We start from the raw sequence: 17,796 nt of genomic DNA, 5'->3' as shown, positions 1-17,796 counted from the left end.
AACTGTAATATGGCTTTAAATCCCACGAACAAGTCTACCCACAAAAGGTTTTCTTAGGTGTTTTTTTGTGGTACACTTTGTGAAGTAAACTTCAGTGTGGAGGACACACAGGAGGATGAAGCAAGGCTAAGCATGGATTTTAGTGTGTAACAACTAAGACACGCTGCCTCTTGCACTTTGCAACTAAACTGTCAGAGATTTTTTAATTTTATTTATTTATTTATTTTAATTATGGCAAGATAACTTTACAGAACAAGATATAAACATGATTAGTGTTTAATTGTTTAACATTTGTATAATTTCACCATTGGAAAACTGTAACACAAGTCATTTATATCAGACTACAGCTTACTTCTAGGAATTGGTGTAAGCCAAACCCCAATCTTGGGCTTGCAGCAATGTTTTTTATGGCATGCACCCCCACGCCACCCCACCCCCCTCACTCCCCTCCTCCCTCCTCCGTTTCAAACCGCAAATCATTAAAATGCCAACACAGACACATTCAAATTTTGGTTCCACATTGTTATAACAAGATTTGGTATTTCAGCGCCCTTGGCACTCTGTTTATGACAAGTCTTCCATCGTAACTTAAAGATGCAAAGAGCCAAGGGTCTGCAGACGACCACTCCACAGCATACACGCTGTCCTCATGTTCTTCATAGGTGGCAATTATGCTATCCTGAAGTGGTTCTTTCCTCCTACAACAAGAATTGAAATACTCTTGTAAGAACTTCTAGTGCTCATTAGCATTTAAGGATTTAATCTCTTGCCTACAAAACAGACAATAGTTCTGCATCCGGCAACCCTTATTGAAGCTCTATTTACTAGGAAACATATCATTATCTGAGTTTATTTGTATACACTGTTGTGAACAACTTTATGTTCTTGTTTCAGCTGCAACACTTTTTCAATGCTAAAAATCAATTAGCAATTGACAGCATTTGGTTAAGGATTTTAAATCAATTTCTGAACTCTTCTGTACTGTTATCTTCAGGAAACATGTGCTGTGCCATCCTGATGTTTCAAAGTTCAGAAAACTTTGAAAAATGTGAAATAGTTGATAGTACTACAGAGAACTGCCAATGCTGAGTGGTGAGCCATTACTCCGTTTGAATACTTCACCTCTTGCAGAGTATTATAACTGTAGTACGTACTTATCCTGGGGATTGTCTTCTTGGTCACTCAGGTCATCTTCATCCACCAGATGACCAAAGGGTTCTGAAGAGATGGACACCATGTTGGAGAGGATGACTCTGCTGTCACTGCTGCCTGTCAGTACCAGCTGATCATGAGAGTTATTGTACCTCACACTCCACACCCTGTGAAACAATGCAAAAGACAAGCCACAGGGAAATTCAATGCACAACCTTATTTCAGCAACGTACATCCCCCACTATGAATGTAAATATAAATTAGAGCTAACTTGTGCTAAAGAATGTCCCGAGTAAGATTAATCACAATTACATAAGTGGGTCTATTGATATACTGTATCTCTACTAAGTGTAACATGCAGAGGGAACAAACAGACAGACTGGGCACAACCATATACCCCCAGATTCTGATGGTCTCAATAACTTGTGCTAAAGAATGCCATTAGCAAGTGACATATAGTACAGTATAGACAGATAGCCTCCATATGTAGGTATAAGGAAGCTGTATAACATGTGATTCCAGGTGAATCACAAGTTATACAGCTTCCTTATACCATAGTATGGATCAAATAGTATGGATTGAGATTATACTGTAAGTGAAAGGCTTTGAACATGTGATCTTTTGGCACAGAAGAAAGTATGTCACATAATGCAATTGTGTGGTTCTCTGTAAGCATACTACTGTGTGTACTGCAGCACAGATTACACAGCTCTCTCATACTACTGTGTGTACTGCAGCACAGATTACACAGCTCTCTCATACTACTGTGTGTACTGCAGCACAAGTTACACAGCTCTCTCACACTACTGTGTGTACTGCAGCACAGATCACACAGCTCTCTCACACTACTGTGGGTACTGCAGCACAGATCACACAGCTCTCTCACACTACTGTGGATACTGCAGCACAGATCACACAGCTCTCTCATACTACTGTGGGTACTGCAGCACAGATCACACAGCTCTCTCATACTACTGTGGGTACTGCAGCACAGATCACACAGCTCTCTCATACTACTGTGGGTACTGCAGCACAGATCACACAGCTCTCTCATACTACTGTGGGTACTGCAGCACAGATCACACAGCTCTCTCATACTACTGTGGATACTGCAGCACAGATCACACAGCTCTCACACTACTGTGGGTACTGCAGCACAGATCACACAGCTCTCATACTACTGTGGGTACTGCAGCACAGATCACACAGCTCTCTCACCAATGGGAGTGATCTTCCAGGCTCTTGACAGGTTCATTGATGTTCCTTACGTCCCAGAACTTGACCTTGCAGTCATCTCCACAACTGGCCAGATAGTACTGCTTGTTTGGGTTGAAGTCCAGGTCTCTCACCAGTTGGCCGTGTGCATTTTCTATACAGTATATCTGACTGTGTCACAAGGGAAAAAAACATTTGCATTGATCTCCAAAGTCACTCAACAACATTTACATGAGCTCTTTGCCCCCGAAAGTGGGGGACAGGATTTGTTTTATTTATATGGTGTAGGTAGTGTTGGTGTTGTTAGGGGGTACTTTGACTGATGTATACTGATAGCAGCAGTCAACAGCATAAAGGGTGGGATTTTAACACTGAAATTGAAACAAATCAATCTCACTCTCTTCTATCTATTTTACACCACTGGGTAGAAAATAAAATACTGCTGTGATACCTTGACTACTCTTGAGTGACTTTACTGTAAGTCAGAGAGACACATTTCCAGATTTTCTAAAACTTGAACTGGAAAAATTGAGCACAAAATTATGTTGTTTAAGGATCCCGACACATTTAGATTTGTTTCCTTCTAAAAATGAAATATGGATTCCACAAAACTGGATATAGGGAGTTAGTCTTCCTTCCCTAAGCCGGTGGACACTGAAACCAAATTTAAAGTCTTCTCTCCTTAAAGGCAACAGAAGTTATTACAAGACATCCGTCTCCCCGGTTTAGTGATAAATCACTTTGTGCTGAGGGGATAAACTGTATCTTTTAAAAGCTTGCACAGGCCTCGGTTTCTATGGCAACCGTTGTGCACAAAATTACTTCATCGCTTATCAAAATCAAACCAGAGCTAGAGAAAAAATAAATAAAAAAATCTCTTCTATGGTTTATTAGAAATACAATCCTATGGATTAGGTTCAATAAGCATGCTCCTGAAATTAAGAAATACATTGGATGAAGCAGGTAATGTCATTTAACGTACTGGTAAAGTTAACATTTGCTAGTAAAGCTACATTTTCCATTATATTACCCAACATTTTATTTAACATACATGTATACCTAGCATGTGAATCTACATATCTACATCCTGCATTTTCCTCTTTTTTTATTATTTTGTTGTAAAAAGGATTAAAGCAGATCTAATTAAAATATTTCATTTCTCTGATTTACTGGTTGTAATTTGACATAAAAAGGCCACAATTTGGTATTACTTGTATTTATAAAAATATGATCTATACAGTAATATCGCCTGAGCGATATGCTGATTATGGTAGTGGATTCTGTAAAATACAGAAAAGGCTGAGACAGAGAAAGAGCAAACACCATTAACAACGACTGCAGAAGTCTAAAGACCTATTGTTTACAATGAAAAGAAAACAAAAGCTGAACTGCAGCAATCAGCAAAAATTACCAACTTAGATGATACAAAACATACTACCACAGACACAGGGGTTAAAGAGACCCCAAACCTAGTTGTCATTTCTAAAAGAATGGGCCAGTCCTTCTTAATGAGGAATATGGAGTGGAGCAGCCAACCATCTTGAAGCACATCTCAGCAGCGACTCTGTGTTTGTTTTCACTCTCTGCGCAGAAGTCCAAGTATGAATTCTGAGTGATTCACAGAAAGAACATCCTTTATGACAGGCATAGCTAATGCCTGAAATGTCAGACAAATAATCGCCTCCTAGCTCTGCACTGTTTTCCAGCACCCCCATGTGTTCACGCACATATATAACTACAGTATGTATCTATATCGTATTAAGCAAGACTTACATTCAATACAAATGTGAGAGAATTTGTTGTTGATGAGTCAGTATTTTAACAATCTGTCTTCCTTATCACTTGGCCATTTTAAGAAGAACTAAGCTAAAGCATACAAGACTGCCCTCTAAAGTGTGTTAGTGGAGTAGGTGAGAAATGTATCCTTGAGTGCTTTCATAGCTTTAGGGAAGTGCATACTGTCAAGCACCCTTGAATTCTCTATTGAAATCAGATGTTGCCACACCACTGAATGCTAGAGGCAAGGGCCCAGCCTGGGGATTGTCTGCCAGGGCTCTTCAGGTGCCGGAACGCGAGGAGGAGAACAAGCTCTATTCAGATTTTCTTCCCCAGCAAAGGTTGGCAACTTGTGATTGGTATTCAAACCTATGCATAGTTTTACAATAAATCCCTTGAGAAGAGCTGCTTGTAGAATGTCTTCAGTCTACAACTTGATTCTACAACACTGATTCATTTAAACACCAGTAAATAAACACTGTTGGTCCTTTTGGAAAAGCTGTAGTAGTATAGTCACTGTGATATTGCTGTGCTGTGTTCCAAGTGAGAACTGGAACCCCTCAGGAATTATTTTTGCTGGCCACAGGAATATCATTAGTCCTTAATTGTAACAGGAATACTGTTTATGTTATATCTGATTAAGCACAGTAAGAAACACCTGAGAGATGTGATTTGGCTTATTCCAAAGAAATATACAAAAACACACATGTATTCCTTAGGTACCCAAATATCTGGACTACAAACTGAGTAAGTCTTCTAATACTTCTCTCCTCTTACCTGGCCCCTCACCCTGCCGCAGCAGCCACTCTCCAAGCACCATTCCAACCCCATTGCTTTTCTGGCTTTTTATTTAGGGTTACACATTGCTGGTAAAACCACACTATTACTAACAACACTGGTGTCCTGATGGTTTGTTTAAAGCAAAATGTGGAAGATTATGGAGATAAGTAACAATCCACCAGACAATCCTGGTGGATGAAACATTTGTGAATAGCTCTGTAATCAGCAATCTCCGCTGCAGACGAAGAAAGTGCCCCATTCCGAGAGCAGAAAGTAATTCACAACAGGCACAAACAAGCTGATGAAATGAATCGTTAAAGAAACTACATTAATGATTTAAAATCGACACGTCAAGCTAATTTTAAGAATTCTAACTGCTGGACGCAAATTACCAAGCCGTAGTTCATTCAAGTATGAGGTCTATATAAATTTATTTAAACAGTTTGACGCACAACATCTTGTATTATGTCTTAATCACAACATAATCTGATAATCGTACTATTTCACATCCCAACATGTAGTTACAAACAGCGTGTTGTGGTTTAGATGATGCACACAAGACAGTCTGCAATCTGTGGCATACACTTTAATGTAAGTAGCTGTCCTTCACATGACTCATTTGTTTGTCTGTCAAAGGGATTGCCTGACATCTGTTCCGTAATATATAAAAGTTGCATCTAACTACCGATGAATCTCTGTTTTAGTAACAATGGGCAGACCAGCAGATCTAGCAAACATTACTAGAGGGCAGAGTGTAAGTTCTTGGTTGGCAGGTGATTCTTTCCTGAGGGAATTAGATTACTTCATGATATCGCTGTGGAGAAAACTATTTACTAGAGAGCACAAGAAAACCAGGCAGAGGCAGGGATCAGACAATGGCTAATAGGATTCCTAATGGTGTTATTTGTACCCTTTTTATGTTACCCCAGGGTTTAGTGAGCAGAAAGTAAATGTTTTCACAGCTCAATGTAGGGTATTATAGCGTGAATGCTGGCTGATGCTGTTCAAGATGTTGAGATCCCTGACGAGTATGAACAGAAGCGCTAAGATTAACTGTAAAATGCCTTCCTCACTCATATTACGACAGTTCCCACACATAAGCTGCTAATCTTCCTCTATTTCATGAAAAGGTCTCAGTCCAGTCGGTCCAGCCTGAAGATGTCATCACATTAAGCTGAGTCACTGTTGTCAATATTTGGCTGCATCCCAAGGCTGGTAAACAAAGTCAAGGCACCATACTGCAGTGAAAGACCAGTGCTAGTGCTTGCCAGCAAGCTGCTTTGTTTCAATTACCTCATGCTCCTGATGTCCCAGCCTCGTATGGCCGTGTCATTGGCAGTCGCAACCTGTGTGCAGTTGTGATGGGGACTCCATCGGCCAGATGTCAATTTTAACTGCCCCTTTCCTTCAAGTGTTGCAGAGCTGGAAATCTATTAAAAACAAAGGCAGCTGTTAAAAATGTAGGATTTGTCAAAACTAAAATCAGAAACAGAATGAAATTATATAAAACATTTTTTTTTTTATTTATTTAAGCAGGGTAAGAATTTATCACAACACTTTTTTTTATAACTTTATGATATACTATATACGGCTGCAGATACAAAAGGTCTTGTCACCATTAACATTATCTGAACCTATTTTCTACAGACAAGATTTTCCAGTTACCTCACTTACTATAAACACCTTTTTTGCCATTTGTGCAACATTCAATTTTAGATAATTATGAGCTGTCCATTTACATGCTAACTTAGTAATAAAGGCCTGCTTAAAATTGTACTGGTTGCCATTCAATGCTGACAATCATGGCACCTAATTTCTTTAAATAGACCGATGCTGTCACCCATCATAACTGCACAAAGGTTGCGACTATAAAGGGGTTAATTGTATCCAGTTAAAAATACGGAACATATTTAGTTTCTCCTCAACTGTAATTTATGTATAATGTGCATTTGAATAATCTCCTTTCCTGTATTAGAGGATTTTATTTGTCCACCCACCTTTCTTAAGCCTGGTTTATTCTATCTTGTCCTCAGTTTCTGAATTAATGCAGCATCATTTTGTATTTGTCTCTAGAATTTCAGGATCATTTTGTATTTTCATGTGTCTCTAGAATTTAATTCCCTAGCTTCAAGTGTTTGCTCAAGTTAACCAGACAAATCAAACTGTGGGATTTACTTGAACAGTTAAAGGGGGATTGAGCATGTTGGAAATTGCACCACTGCGAAGTTATAATCTCACTGTGTTGCCAGCTGCCCCTCTTCTAACCTCATTTCACATTTAATGGGCTCTGTTCAGACAGAAAGGCGCACCACTGAATAGCTCCTACCCACATGCTTATCTGACATTAGCATTATCATGCTGTTGCCCATGTAACAATCACTGCATTAAGGAGTAGATGCAGTGCAAATAATTTTGCGGATGCAAAATTCTAATTGCATTGCGGCCAGGCAATTATTTTGCACTGTGCCCTATGTAAGCTTAAGAGCAATGCAAATTACTCAACATGCACAAATAATGATCTGCAATTATGATAATGAGGGTCTCAATGAGTGCATCGGTCTACTTAGCGGCCGCACTTGCAGAGTTAGGAGTAGAGAGCAGTAGTCGCTGTATGGCATTTGTGGAGCACGAAAATACAAACCAAAAAAAATATGTTAAAGGAAGGGCAGCAAAGTCCTCTTGGTGCACGGAAAAGAAAAGAAAAGTTTTCTGAGAAGGAGCTGAGAGTCCTTACACTTGAGGTCACTCAGAAATGTGCCTAGCACTCTGGAAAAGGTGGATTGGGCTATCCCTCCAGACATTCCAACTGTGGTTTGAAAGGAAGCAGAGGCTAAGTAGTGCAGAGAATCCCAAATAAAGTGACCCTGGGATTGAATATGCAGGGTCTTCTTCGTCTCGTTCTTCTCCTCCGAACGTGTTCCTGCCTCTTCTTAACAAGAGCCAAGTGTCGCTGCATCAGGAAGTGTACCACAGCAGCCATCCTGAAGCCAATGACAGGTCTCTGCAGGTGAATGCTTTTATACAGCTCTTAATTACTTGCTTCCACAATGGTTTGCACTTTGTAAGAAGCTGTGTAAAGTTTTTGGAGGTTCAGCAATTGCCTAAGTGCAAGACTAAATCCTTACATCACATTATAACGTTTGCGCCCGCTTAGTATCCAGATCCCGCCCAATTCCATGCTCTTTTCTTCATTTGAATGCATTTCAATATAATTGTAATGGATTAATGATGGCAACCTGCAAATTTGATAGCGGGTGCAGAATGCCAGGTGAACACTGTTCTTTACATATGCCACATTTTTAGCGGCCGGTAAATTCAGACTTTACGGCAGCATTATGGGGGTTTTGCAAACGCGAATCACTTTGCTTATATCCTTACCCTTAGCCTGGCACCGCTATGAAATCTAGATGGGACTGGCAGGACACCAAGTACACTCTGGTATACATTGCTTACTGTGCACTTACCAAGTATAACTCTCTTCATTCTCATGTACTGTGCATATTATTTAATTGACTTTTGATGCATAATCATCCCTCAAAACCAAAGTAAACAAGAAATGCACTATACACATTGTGAATGTTACAGTTAAACTTCGCTACTAACCTCCTTGGCCTAGTGGCTACTGCCTATCACATAGACCTAGTGGAAGCTTCAAGCCAAAGACGGAGGAGACAGTGTTTTTGTTAATGACCAATTCCATACCAATCCTGTAAAACACCTTACATCATCTATTATATACAATCACCTCTTCTATACAATCAGTAATACAAAAAAAATAGAATTTTATCTTACCACCGCCTTGCTGGAACTTTCCTGCAAGTCCCAGAGCTGCACATGATTATCTGCAAGTGAAATCAGTCTTTTGCCATCACCCATGGGCTCCCAGAGAACACTATAACATATTAAAAAGGTTAATGCTTCGTGGTTTGTTCGACCAACAAGCCACCACAGCTAAAGTTATGAATGGTGGTAGATCTGTGATGTCTGAGGAATTAGGGGACAATCCATGATAATTGTACAAAAAAAGATCTATTGGTAGAATCTATCAATTGAACATGCCTTGTTTGACATAATAACCCTAAACTTCTAGAAATTTGCATAGGAAGAAACCCCTGAATGCAGACATTGGATTTTATGGACGAGACAGCAGAGAAGAGTTTCTACTTCCAGGCTAAACCTCATGTGCTGTGATTACATGAGATCAAAGCTAACTGATTTATGTTCATTGTGGTCTGGACTGGAATTGAATTTGGAACTCCTGTCAATGTCTATCCAAATAGTTTAATAAGGACTTTATAACCTACAGATTGCAGTACTGTTATAAAAAGCCATTGAATGACCTAGATGGTGACGCATTAAACTGGGCACTAGGGGAATCTTAGATACCCATTGATTTACTATCGCTCTCTCAATGATAGAACACCCTGTTCATTTTCAGCACTGCTGTAAGGGCCCTTGTTAACATTATTTGTTAATAATACATTCTGTTTGATGCAGGCACTTGGATATATCTTTCCTATGGTGCTACAGTGATCCTGGCAGTGTCTTTGCATGGTCTATGTAGCTAGCAAGTCTTTAACTGTTCTTCCCTGCTTCTAAGACTACCAGTGTCTTAGACAGGATTTATACTCAGGACCTTAAATGGATTTCAAATTGACCCATACTGTATGTGATACTAAAGTGTGAGATATTATTTTGCAAATGTATTTCTTGCTGTTGAAAAAATAGGACAAACACTGAAATACCATATGTGAACAAACATTGACTGCTTGTATCAAATGTAAAGTATACCTAATTATACCAAAAACATATTGTTCATAGACAACAAAAGCATATTATTGTATAGTGATGTAATAATGTATGTTAATCTCAACATTTAACATTTCTTCCTATAACTAGGGCTAAGCATTTGCTATGAAGGAGGAGAAAAGTGATGCATACAGTATGTTAACTGTGAAATAAATATTATTTATTTTATTTCATTAAGTCAATGACAAACAATCAAATTAAACACCTTTAACAGGTGAAGGTAACACCTTAAAAAAAATATATTTGAAAAATTATTGAATCTTTGCTGTGCAGACAAAACATGTAACCGTCACTAATACTAAGGTATCTAGGTCAGTCAGTAGCTTGTCTTATATATATACATACATACATACATACATAACAAATAAAATGGTGGAAAACACTATTAAATAACAAATTCAACCCTGGATACTATACTGTAGGTAAAAAGGTTTGAATCAATACTTGGGTTCCTACCAAGCCATATTGCCATGGGCTGTGTTGTCAAGGTGACAGAGCAGCTCTAGAGTCTGAGGGTTGCTTGATGAATCATCAGGGGATTCATGATTGCCTGATTCCAATTCCTTCGGCATCCTCCACATAGCTGCACATGTTACCACTTTACTGTCTGAAGCTAGGCAACAGAGACCAATGTTAGAGGATCACCTCATACATGACAGACACACTTCAGTGCTCAGCAATTAAACAAAAAAAAGACAAAGATAAATTACAACAACAAATCAGCAGATAATTGTGGTCACGGTACCCTTACCCACCACTGTTTCCCTTTCAGTCTTTCGCGAATGTAGCTTGAATAATGATCAGAAATGATATCACTATTGCCCTGAATAATGACAGTCCTAGCTGGGTTTAACACGGATCTGTGTTACTGAATACAAATGTACGCCCCTAGCTGAGACACAAAACAGTTTGGCCAGCAAAGATATTTTATATATTCTGTGTGATTGTATTTCAGAATCGTTGCCATACTTGGCATAATTTGAATTAATCACTGCAGCAGACAAACACATTTAAAATATATTGAATTGTTTTTAAAACATTGAAAAAAAAAAACATTCATGTACTGATTTGTATGTATGTATTATTGTCCATTTCAATGTATCCTGTAAAGGAAAGACACTATTGAGCTTCATCTGACACATTTTATACAGTCCACAATCAGGGCCCACAGAAAAACCTGGAATGGCTCAAGGATGTATTTTATTTTTTAAAAGCTTCCCTTGAGGGCATTAGTTGTGTAACATTACTGTCATGTTCTTTGTTTCATACAAAATATGTGCATATTGCAGTTAAAGTAAAGTTTTGAATAAAAATGCTAATTTATAAGCAGCATTTGGTCTACTTATAGTACTGGACCTGTGCAATGATGGATCAACATGAATAAATGTATTGCTTTAAAGCTGCATTTAGATGATGTGGGTTACACCACTACAGTAGTGTGGTCCCGCTCATATTCTGATCCAGTAAATATAGTACTATTGGCAAAAAGACTGTTGTACTGGCAGAGGTATATTTTGTGTAAGTGTTTCACAGCTTCTTGAGTGTAACATCATCACGTATTAATGTTAATTCCTCTTTTATTTACATTGTCAATATAACACTTGGCAAATGTTCCAATGACCTGCCAAGGCTTGATAAGGAAACTACTTGATGATAACAACCAAAATGATCGACCACTGTATGAAACAGTTTATTATCTAGTTAATACTATGCTTTACTGGCGATATGCAAGTAATGACCACCTGCAAAATACATCGATGTAAACTTATTAAATATTGATTTGATGGCCCTGGCTGTATTTCCCACATTACAGTTATTTTAAACATCAATTAGACATTACTTTTGCTTCTTTGTTTGTATCCAAATCTTTGCTAGTGCTACACCAGGGCTTCTCAAACTCTGTGGCTGCTGGTTTTCATTCCAACCGAGCTCTCAATTACTTAACTAGACTCTTAATTGAACTGATAATTTGCTTAATTAGAATTTTTTACTTGTTTTCAGCTCTTGAACAGTTGCATATTTCAACTTAGCTAAAACATTTGATAAGTAACTTGAACTGCAACTGTTTAAGTAAAAATGTCTAATTAAGCAAATTATTAGTTCATTTAAGGGTATAGTTAAGTAATTGAGAGCTCGGTTGGAATGAAAACCAGGACCGAGTTTGAGGAGCCCTGTGCTACAATGTATAATTGACCATCTGTACCTCACTTACTTTTACTGTAACATGTTGTCAGCACCCTTTTATCTGCTGGACTTGCACTGAGGTGCCATATCTCTCCAACTTGGTGCAGCAGTACATTCTTATTAATGATGTTATTTTCATCATCAAAGTCAACAATGTGTATCTGAAAAAATAAAGAAAAAAGATAAGAGTAAGGAGCTATATTTTGCAAGCCTCAAATCGCATAGAATGTAGACCCCAGTGCTCTTTATTGCTTAATTCACTCAAGTCTTGCACCCAGTCCTGCATCTCAGAACCTGTTTGCATATCATTGAAATGACCTGGAATTCGAGCAATCAGGCCCCTGCTAACTAAGCTGCTGTGGACTGATTGCACTTTTCACAGCTTGAATAAGTATCAGCTGTGTCTGTTCAGCAGGTTTACTACTAGTAGTCCTGATTGCTCAAACTCCTTATCATTTAAATGTAATTAAAGGTACTTAAATGTGCACTGTATTCTGAAAGGTAGTTGTTTACTACATGGATAGAAGTAAAGACTTAAAGAGAAAGTTGATAGGGGTTCAAAAATATAGCATTTTGTTGTTCTGATGCTTTCATTTTATTTGTTCCTTTTTAGCCACACATAGGTCTTTATCAAATGTATTTTAAACATGTCTGTGTTCTGCACTGTATAGTACAATGACATGGCTTCACTGACTTTTATGCAAAATGTTGCCAGGATGTGCAACCAAAAATTACAGAAACAACAGGGAAGTAAATAAAACTATTTTTTGTACCCCTGTACCCCTACCAAGTTTCCAGTGGCAAGCAATTAACATTTGCTGTATTTAGTGTATACAGTACCTCATATCAAAGTGAGGCAAATAGTTAAAATTGGCCAAGAGTTTATCCATGAAAAATAAATGTTCTTTTACACTACATGTTGTTTCTTAGTGATCGAGAGAAGCAAGACCATTAACCTTGTGCTGAACCCTAGCTGATTAAAATTATAACGCCTACAGATTATTTTACGGAACAGAGCAGAACACAAATGAGAAAAGACTTAATCAGTCTAATTTTAGAAAATACAGCTGAGCATTTGGGTAACTACACCTCAGCCAAGTAAACACTTTGTAATCCAAGAGACATGGGTAGGTTAACCCATGGCCAGGCCAATGGGTCAACTTTTCCTTATTCTTTGTATGCAACAGGATAGAGTTGTGTATTATGAAGACTATATCAAAAAGGCATTTATCAGCTTTACAGTAGATCACAGATCAAAGTGAAGGGTAGTGTTAGCTTTTGCCAAAGGAGTTTCCATAACATTGAAAATATGACATAGGCATCTCAAGTGGTTTATGATACAGTACCTTAGCTGTACGTTAGCTCACCTGCAAACCTTTTTTAATGAAATTAATGTTTTCTAAAAAGGTGTTTCTTTCAAATGTGCACATGTAAGACCTGCATAGCTATAACAGTACATCATTTATAAATTATTTAATTATCTATAATCTTACTATCAAATATCTCATTTTCATTTATGGCAGTTCAGCGTTTTTCACAAACAAACACATATTGGTACAGGTGTCAACATGGGTGCCCTGTGCAGAAATTAGCATTGCTTTATTCCCAAAGCACCGTAAAACTGAAGTGTTTGCCCCAAACTAGAGTAATTTATATACAGATATGCAAGAGAAGTTTACTGGAGAAGCAATGCTATACAATGAGATTGCTTGTTCAGTGTTAGACTGCTGTTGTAATAGACATCATTATACCACACTACCACATATGCACAGGATATAAACAGATGCAAGATGGGAGGTAAATTGATCTGGCACAGTCTATAAAATTGTGACAAAAAGTACTGCAACATACCTGTCAAATCTGCATGTGTTATATGATGTGGGTTATAGCCTAAAGGATGTTAAGCACAAGGTGTCTCAGCTGCCAAGAGTTTTCAGGAATTCTTGAGGATGTGCTCTTTTACGTGTTGAGTAGTGGAAGCACAGAACTACCTCCCATGTGAAGTACACTACATATTAATACAGTGTTGCTTTTTCACTTACACTGGCTATTGTTATACTGTATTGTTGCCAATAGGATGCACCCCGTGGAAGGAGGTTTTTAAATCCTGCCTCACAGAGAAGCTTGTTAGGAGATCAATACATTATGATAAATGCTGAAATCTTGGAGTCGACATAACCAATTTGAAAGTTTGAGATCCTGACATCATTTTTCTTCAACAAAACGTTTTGAAATCTGTGTCAGGGACATATTTTAATTTCAGTGTAAGATTACCAGACCATTCATTAATGACTGTCTTTTCTAATTCCTTCATTGTATTGTCTAGAATAGCCCACAGACTTAGAACCAAGGTGTTAGGAATGTACACTTCCTTTGGCTGCCAGTGCACATAAACAGGGCCATGCCTGAGAGTAAACTTTGCACACATTGATTGCAGTTGTCTCCTGTATCTTTTCAGGATCACACAGCACACTCTTGTTGTGCTACATAAATGACGTTTTTGCTACAGAATCATCATCTTTGAAACTGCTCCTCATGGAAGATAATTAAGTTCTGTAGTCTTGAATATGAAAGCACCTGCCAACCAAGCCCCCATATTAAAGTTGGACAGATCTGCTTTGTTGCCCCCACTGTTACTGAAACGTACTCACAACAGGGATATGCAGCCTTTATATTTAGCAGAATACATGTCAGAGATCAGTCAGGTGAAAGACAGCCCATTATTGCTATATGTGTGTGCGCTATTGTTTGAAGATTCTGTTTTATTTGCCTAACCCCTGCTATAGATTTTTTTTTTTTCTTTTTAGTATTTTTTCAACAGTAACAAAAAGTAACTTGCTTTAAAAATATAGCTGCATGCAGCTCGATAACAACAAAGAACCTTCGGAGGTTTTGTTGGAGCTCTGCTTTTCTAAGCCATCTGAAGTTAAACGTGGTTAGAATTTCTATTGTTACTGTGCAGTGCCTAGTGCACACCAATATGAAAATCCAGCTTATACTGTTTTGTTGTCTGTGAAGTTCAAACAGTGTGAATTATACAGACACAACTGGAAATGTGTTTATATACTGTTAAATGTGCTGTAAACCTTGATATATGTCATGAATGTCATGGAAATCCATTAAAATGGAACACAGTTATGAGTCATCACAGATGTAGTGCTACTTTCTAATGATTTTTTTTTTTTTTTTTTTCAACCCATTTGTTATCTATTGTAAAATAGTACCTGATTGTCGTATTTGAGAGATTGTGTGCCAACAAGAAATCGTATGGACTCTGTTTCTGCAGTTTGGGCTGTCAAAGCACGTGCCTAAAAAAAATCAAAGGAAAAATAAAAACACAAGTTATTGAAAACACTGGCCTATTTTAACCCCTTAAGGTACATAAGGAAATGAGTGCTTGTTGTTCAACGGTTTCTTCTTAAAATACATTTCAAAGTGACTCAAGTATCACAAGGAAACTGGCAATTTGGATGACCAGATACAACCTGTCAGTACATTTTAAACCCTATTTCGTGCACCTCATTGCAAAAATAAGAAAGTGAGCATCATTTTATTTGTAGCTTTTACCTCAAAGGGTTAAGACAGGGGAGCACTGCATTTTTTTTAAATGTAGCCCATTACTGTTTTGCAGTTCCCTCAATTACAAAGATGTTACAGATGTACATTTAGTAACATGGCACAGTCAGCACATACATACATTAGGAGACTGTTAACAATGATCTGAAGTCTCCGTCTATACCCTTTATACTAAAACAATGATCTGAAGTCTCCGTCTGTACCCTTTATACTAAGCCACACAGTGTCCCCTCCACAATGTTTGGTTTTCTGCTGGTGATGGAAAATGTTAATCCCTAATCTTCAGTAAGATCCCATTATCTGGCTGTGCAGGCAGCGCAGCAGGGTTCTGCAGTGGTTGTTGCTGGAGGGGAGTGCACCATCTGGGATTCAGTACTTCAATAAAGAGAAATCAGCAGTGGATCTTCTTGTGGTTCCACTGATCAGTTTGACAATCCAAATAATGTATTCTACCAAGCTGGCAGCATACAGAATGCTGAAGAACAAAACTCCAGACCAAAAAGGTGGAGGTCTGTAGCACCATACAATCAATGCAAACACAGCAACTTCTGTAGAGATGTAAAATTGTATATATGGTTTGAGTTGGTGCTTCATCAAATGCAGAGCACATCACAAGCAAAACTGTTTCTTTACTGTAAACCATTGCAAATGAGTCTATGTCTAATTATGATCAAACTCAACAGTATTTCCTTAAAAATAAAGAAAATAAATCACACACACACATACGGAACTATCTGAATGCAACAATGGCAGTTATATCACAAATCGAATTCCAACTAGCTGAGAGACAAGAATATCTATGTTTTTCCAGTATTAATTATTATTATGTATTTCTTAGCAGATGCCCTTATACAGGGCGACTTACAATTGTTACAAGATATCACATTATTTTTTATATATAATTACATTATTTTTTACACATTATTTTTACATACAATTACCCATTTATACAGTTGGGTTTTTTCTGGAGCAATCTAGGTAAAGTACCTTGCTCAAGGGTACAGCAGCAGTGTCCCCCACCTGGGATTGAACCCACGACCCTCCGGTCAAGAGTCCAGAGCCCTGACCACTACTCCACACTGCTGCCCTTGCATATTATATTCACATTGGTTCTCACAGACCCCACCACTAAACAGGGATGTGTTTCCAGATTTGGAGCCCTAACTTATACTTCTCAGGCAGCAAAGTCTTATTTTAAATCAGCGCTGTCCAACAGAAGGCTGTACAATAGGACTTTTTTGAGGTTAAGTATCACATTCACAGTCTTAATAGAAAAGAAGAAAAACATCCAACCCCTAATTGTTCTGTATTCCTAGAAAATGGATAACATTTAACTGCAATCTTTTGCTTATATATTTAAAGAGGAGTCGATTATCTATTCAGTGATAACAGTTTATTTAGTACAGGAAGTATGGTGTCTGCGTGGATCAAGGCTGCTGTGGCTCTTTTGTCCCCACAACAGATTCTACTCTATGCTAACGATGCACCTGCAACACCTGAAATATATTAGGATGCCTGGGCGGGTGTCCCAGACAGTAGGTTGAAAGGTTAAACAACAGAAAAAAAACTAACACAATGAAATGGAGGTGTTCAAGTAAGGGATAGCAAGTACTGTAGTTCAATTGACTTCAGCGTAGCTGTCTAACACAACACTACTGTAATGTGGGAATAATATTGTATTTTAATTTAGATGAGAAATTGCAATTTGCAACTGAAATATAACACGTTTTTATTCAATACATTTTGACAGCTTGGTACAACAATTGTACAGTAAACTATACATGTTCTAAAAACATCAACATCTCGTTTTGTCTTGGATCTTGTCAAACTTAAGTAGACATGAAAATAGCTTTTTGTACAGTGTAACTTCGTTGTTTAGTAACTGCAGTACTTGTGTTGTTGTTGTACTGTGGTACTACTTTGTTATTTTCAGTTCTGATATTTTTTGAACCGTAGTAAATAACGCCGGTCAGCTGGATCACATTTACATAACGTACATCTTTTTTTTTTTTCGAAACCGAATATTATCTCACATAATTGATTTATATTATGTTTGATTGATACATGTGTAGCATATATCGTAAAAACAATTATGACAATGTACAAAAAAGGGACAGGTATTTGCACGTACCTGGAATTCAAGACCATATATAACAGGCGCATCATCTTCCATATTTCTAAATGTGTTAGGCTTTCCTTTCGTTTATTCAGCAGGTTCAGTTATAAATGCAAGCTTCATTCACGCGTTTACTACTTCCTGGTACCTTAAATTCAAAACATAAACCGGGTACGTTTACACGATTT

General features: G+C 37.9%; 1 protein-coding gene across 1 annotated transcript; it reads right to left on the bottom strand.

Moving 5' to 3' along the window:
- Nucleotides 1-448: 448 nt before the first annotated feature.
- Nucleotides 449-17,760, bottom strand: eipr1 (EARP complex and GARP complex interacting protein 1). The gene is made up of 9 exons (XM_034018607.3): nucleotides 17,624-17,760; nucleotides 15,141-15,224; nucleotides 11,945-12,077; nucleotides 10,189-10,345; nucleotides 8,716-8,815; nucleotides 6,217-6,353; nucleotides 2,371-2,538; nucleotides 1,155-1,319; nucleotides 449-698 (listed from the first exon to the last, which is right to left on the bottom strand). Exons 1-9 carry the CDS (start codon nucleotides 17,663-17,665, stop codon nucleotides 524-526), a joined length of 1,161 nt encoding a protein of 386 aa, XP_033874498.1. The 5' UTR covers nucleotides 17,666-17,760; the 3' UTR covers nucleotides 449-523.
- Between the last annotated feature and the right edge of the window lie 36 nt (nucleotides 17,761-17,796).

Source organism: Acipenser ruthenus, chromosome 6 (assembly GCF_902713425.1).
Source record: "Acipenser ruthenus chromosome 6, fAciRut3.2 maternal haplotype, whole genome shotgun sequence".
Lineage (NCBI taxonomy): Eukaryota > Metazoa > Chordata > Actinopteri > Acipenseriformes > Acipenseridae > Acipenser > Acipenser ruthenus.
Note: the sequence above shows the minus strand (reverse complement) of the source record. Positions and strands in the feature narration are given on the sequence as shown.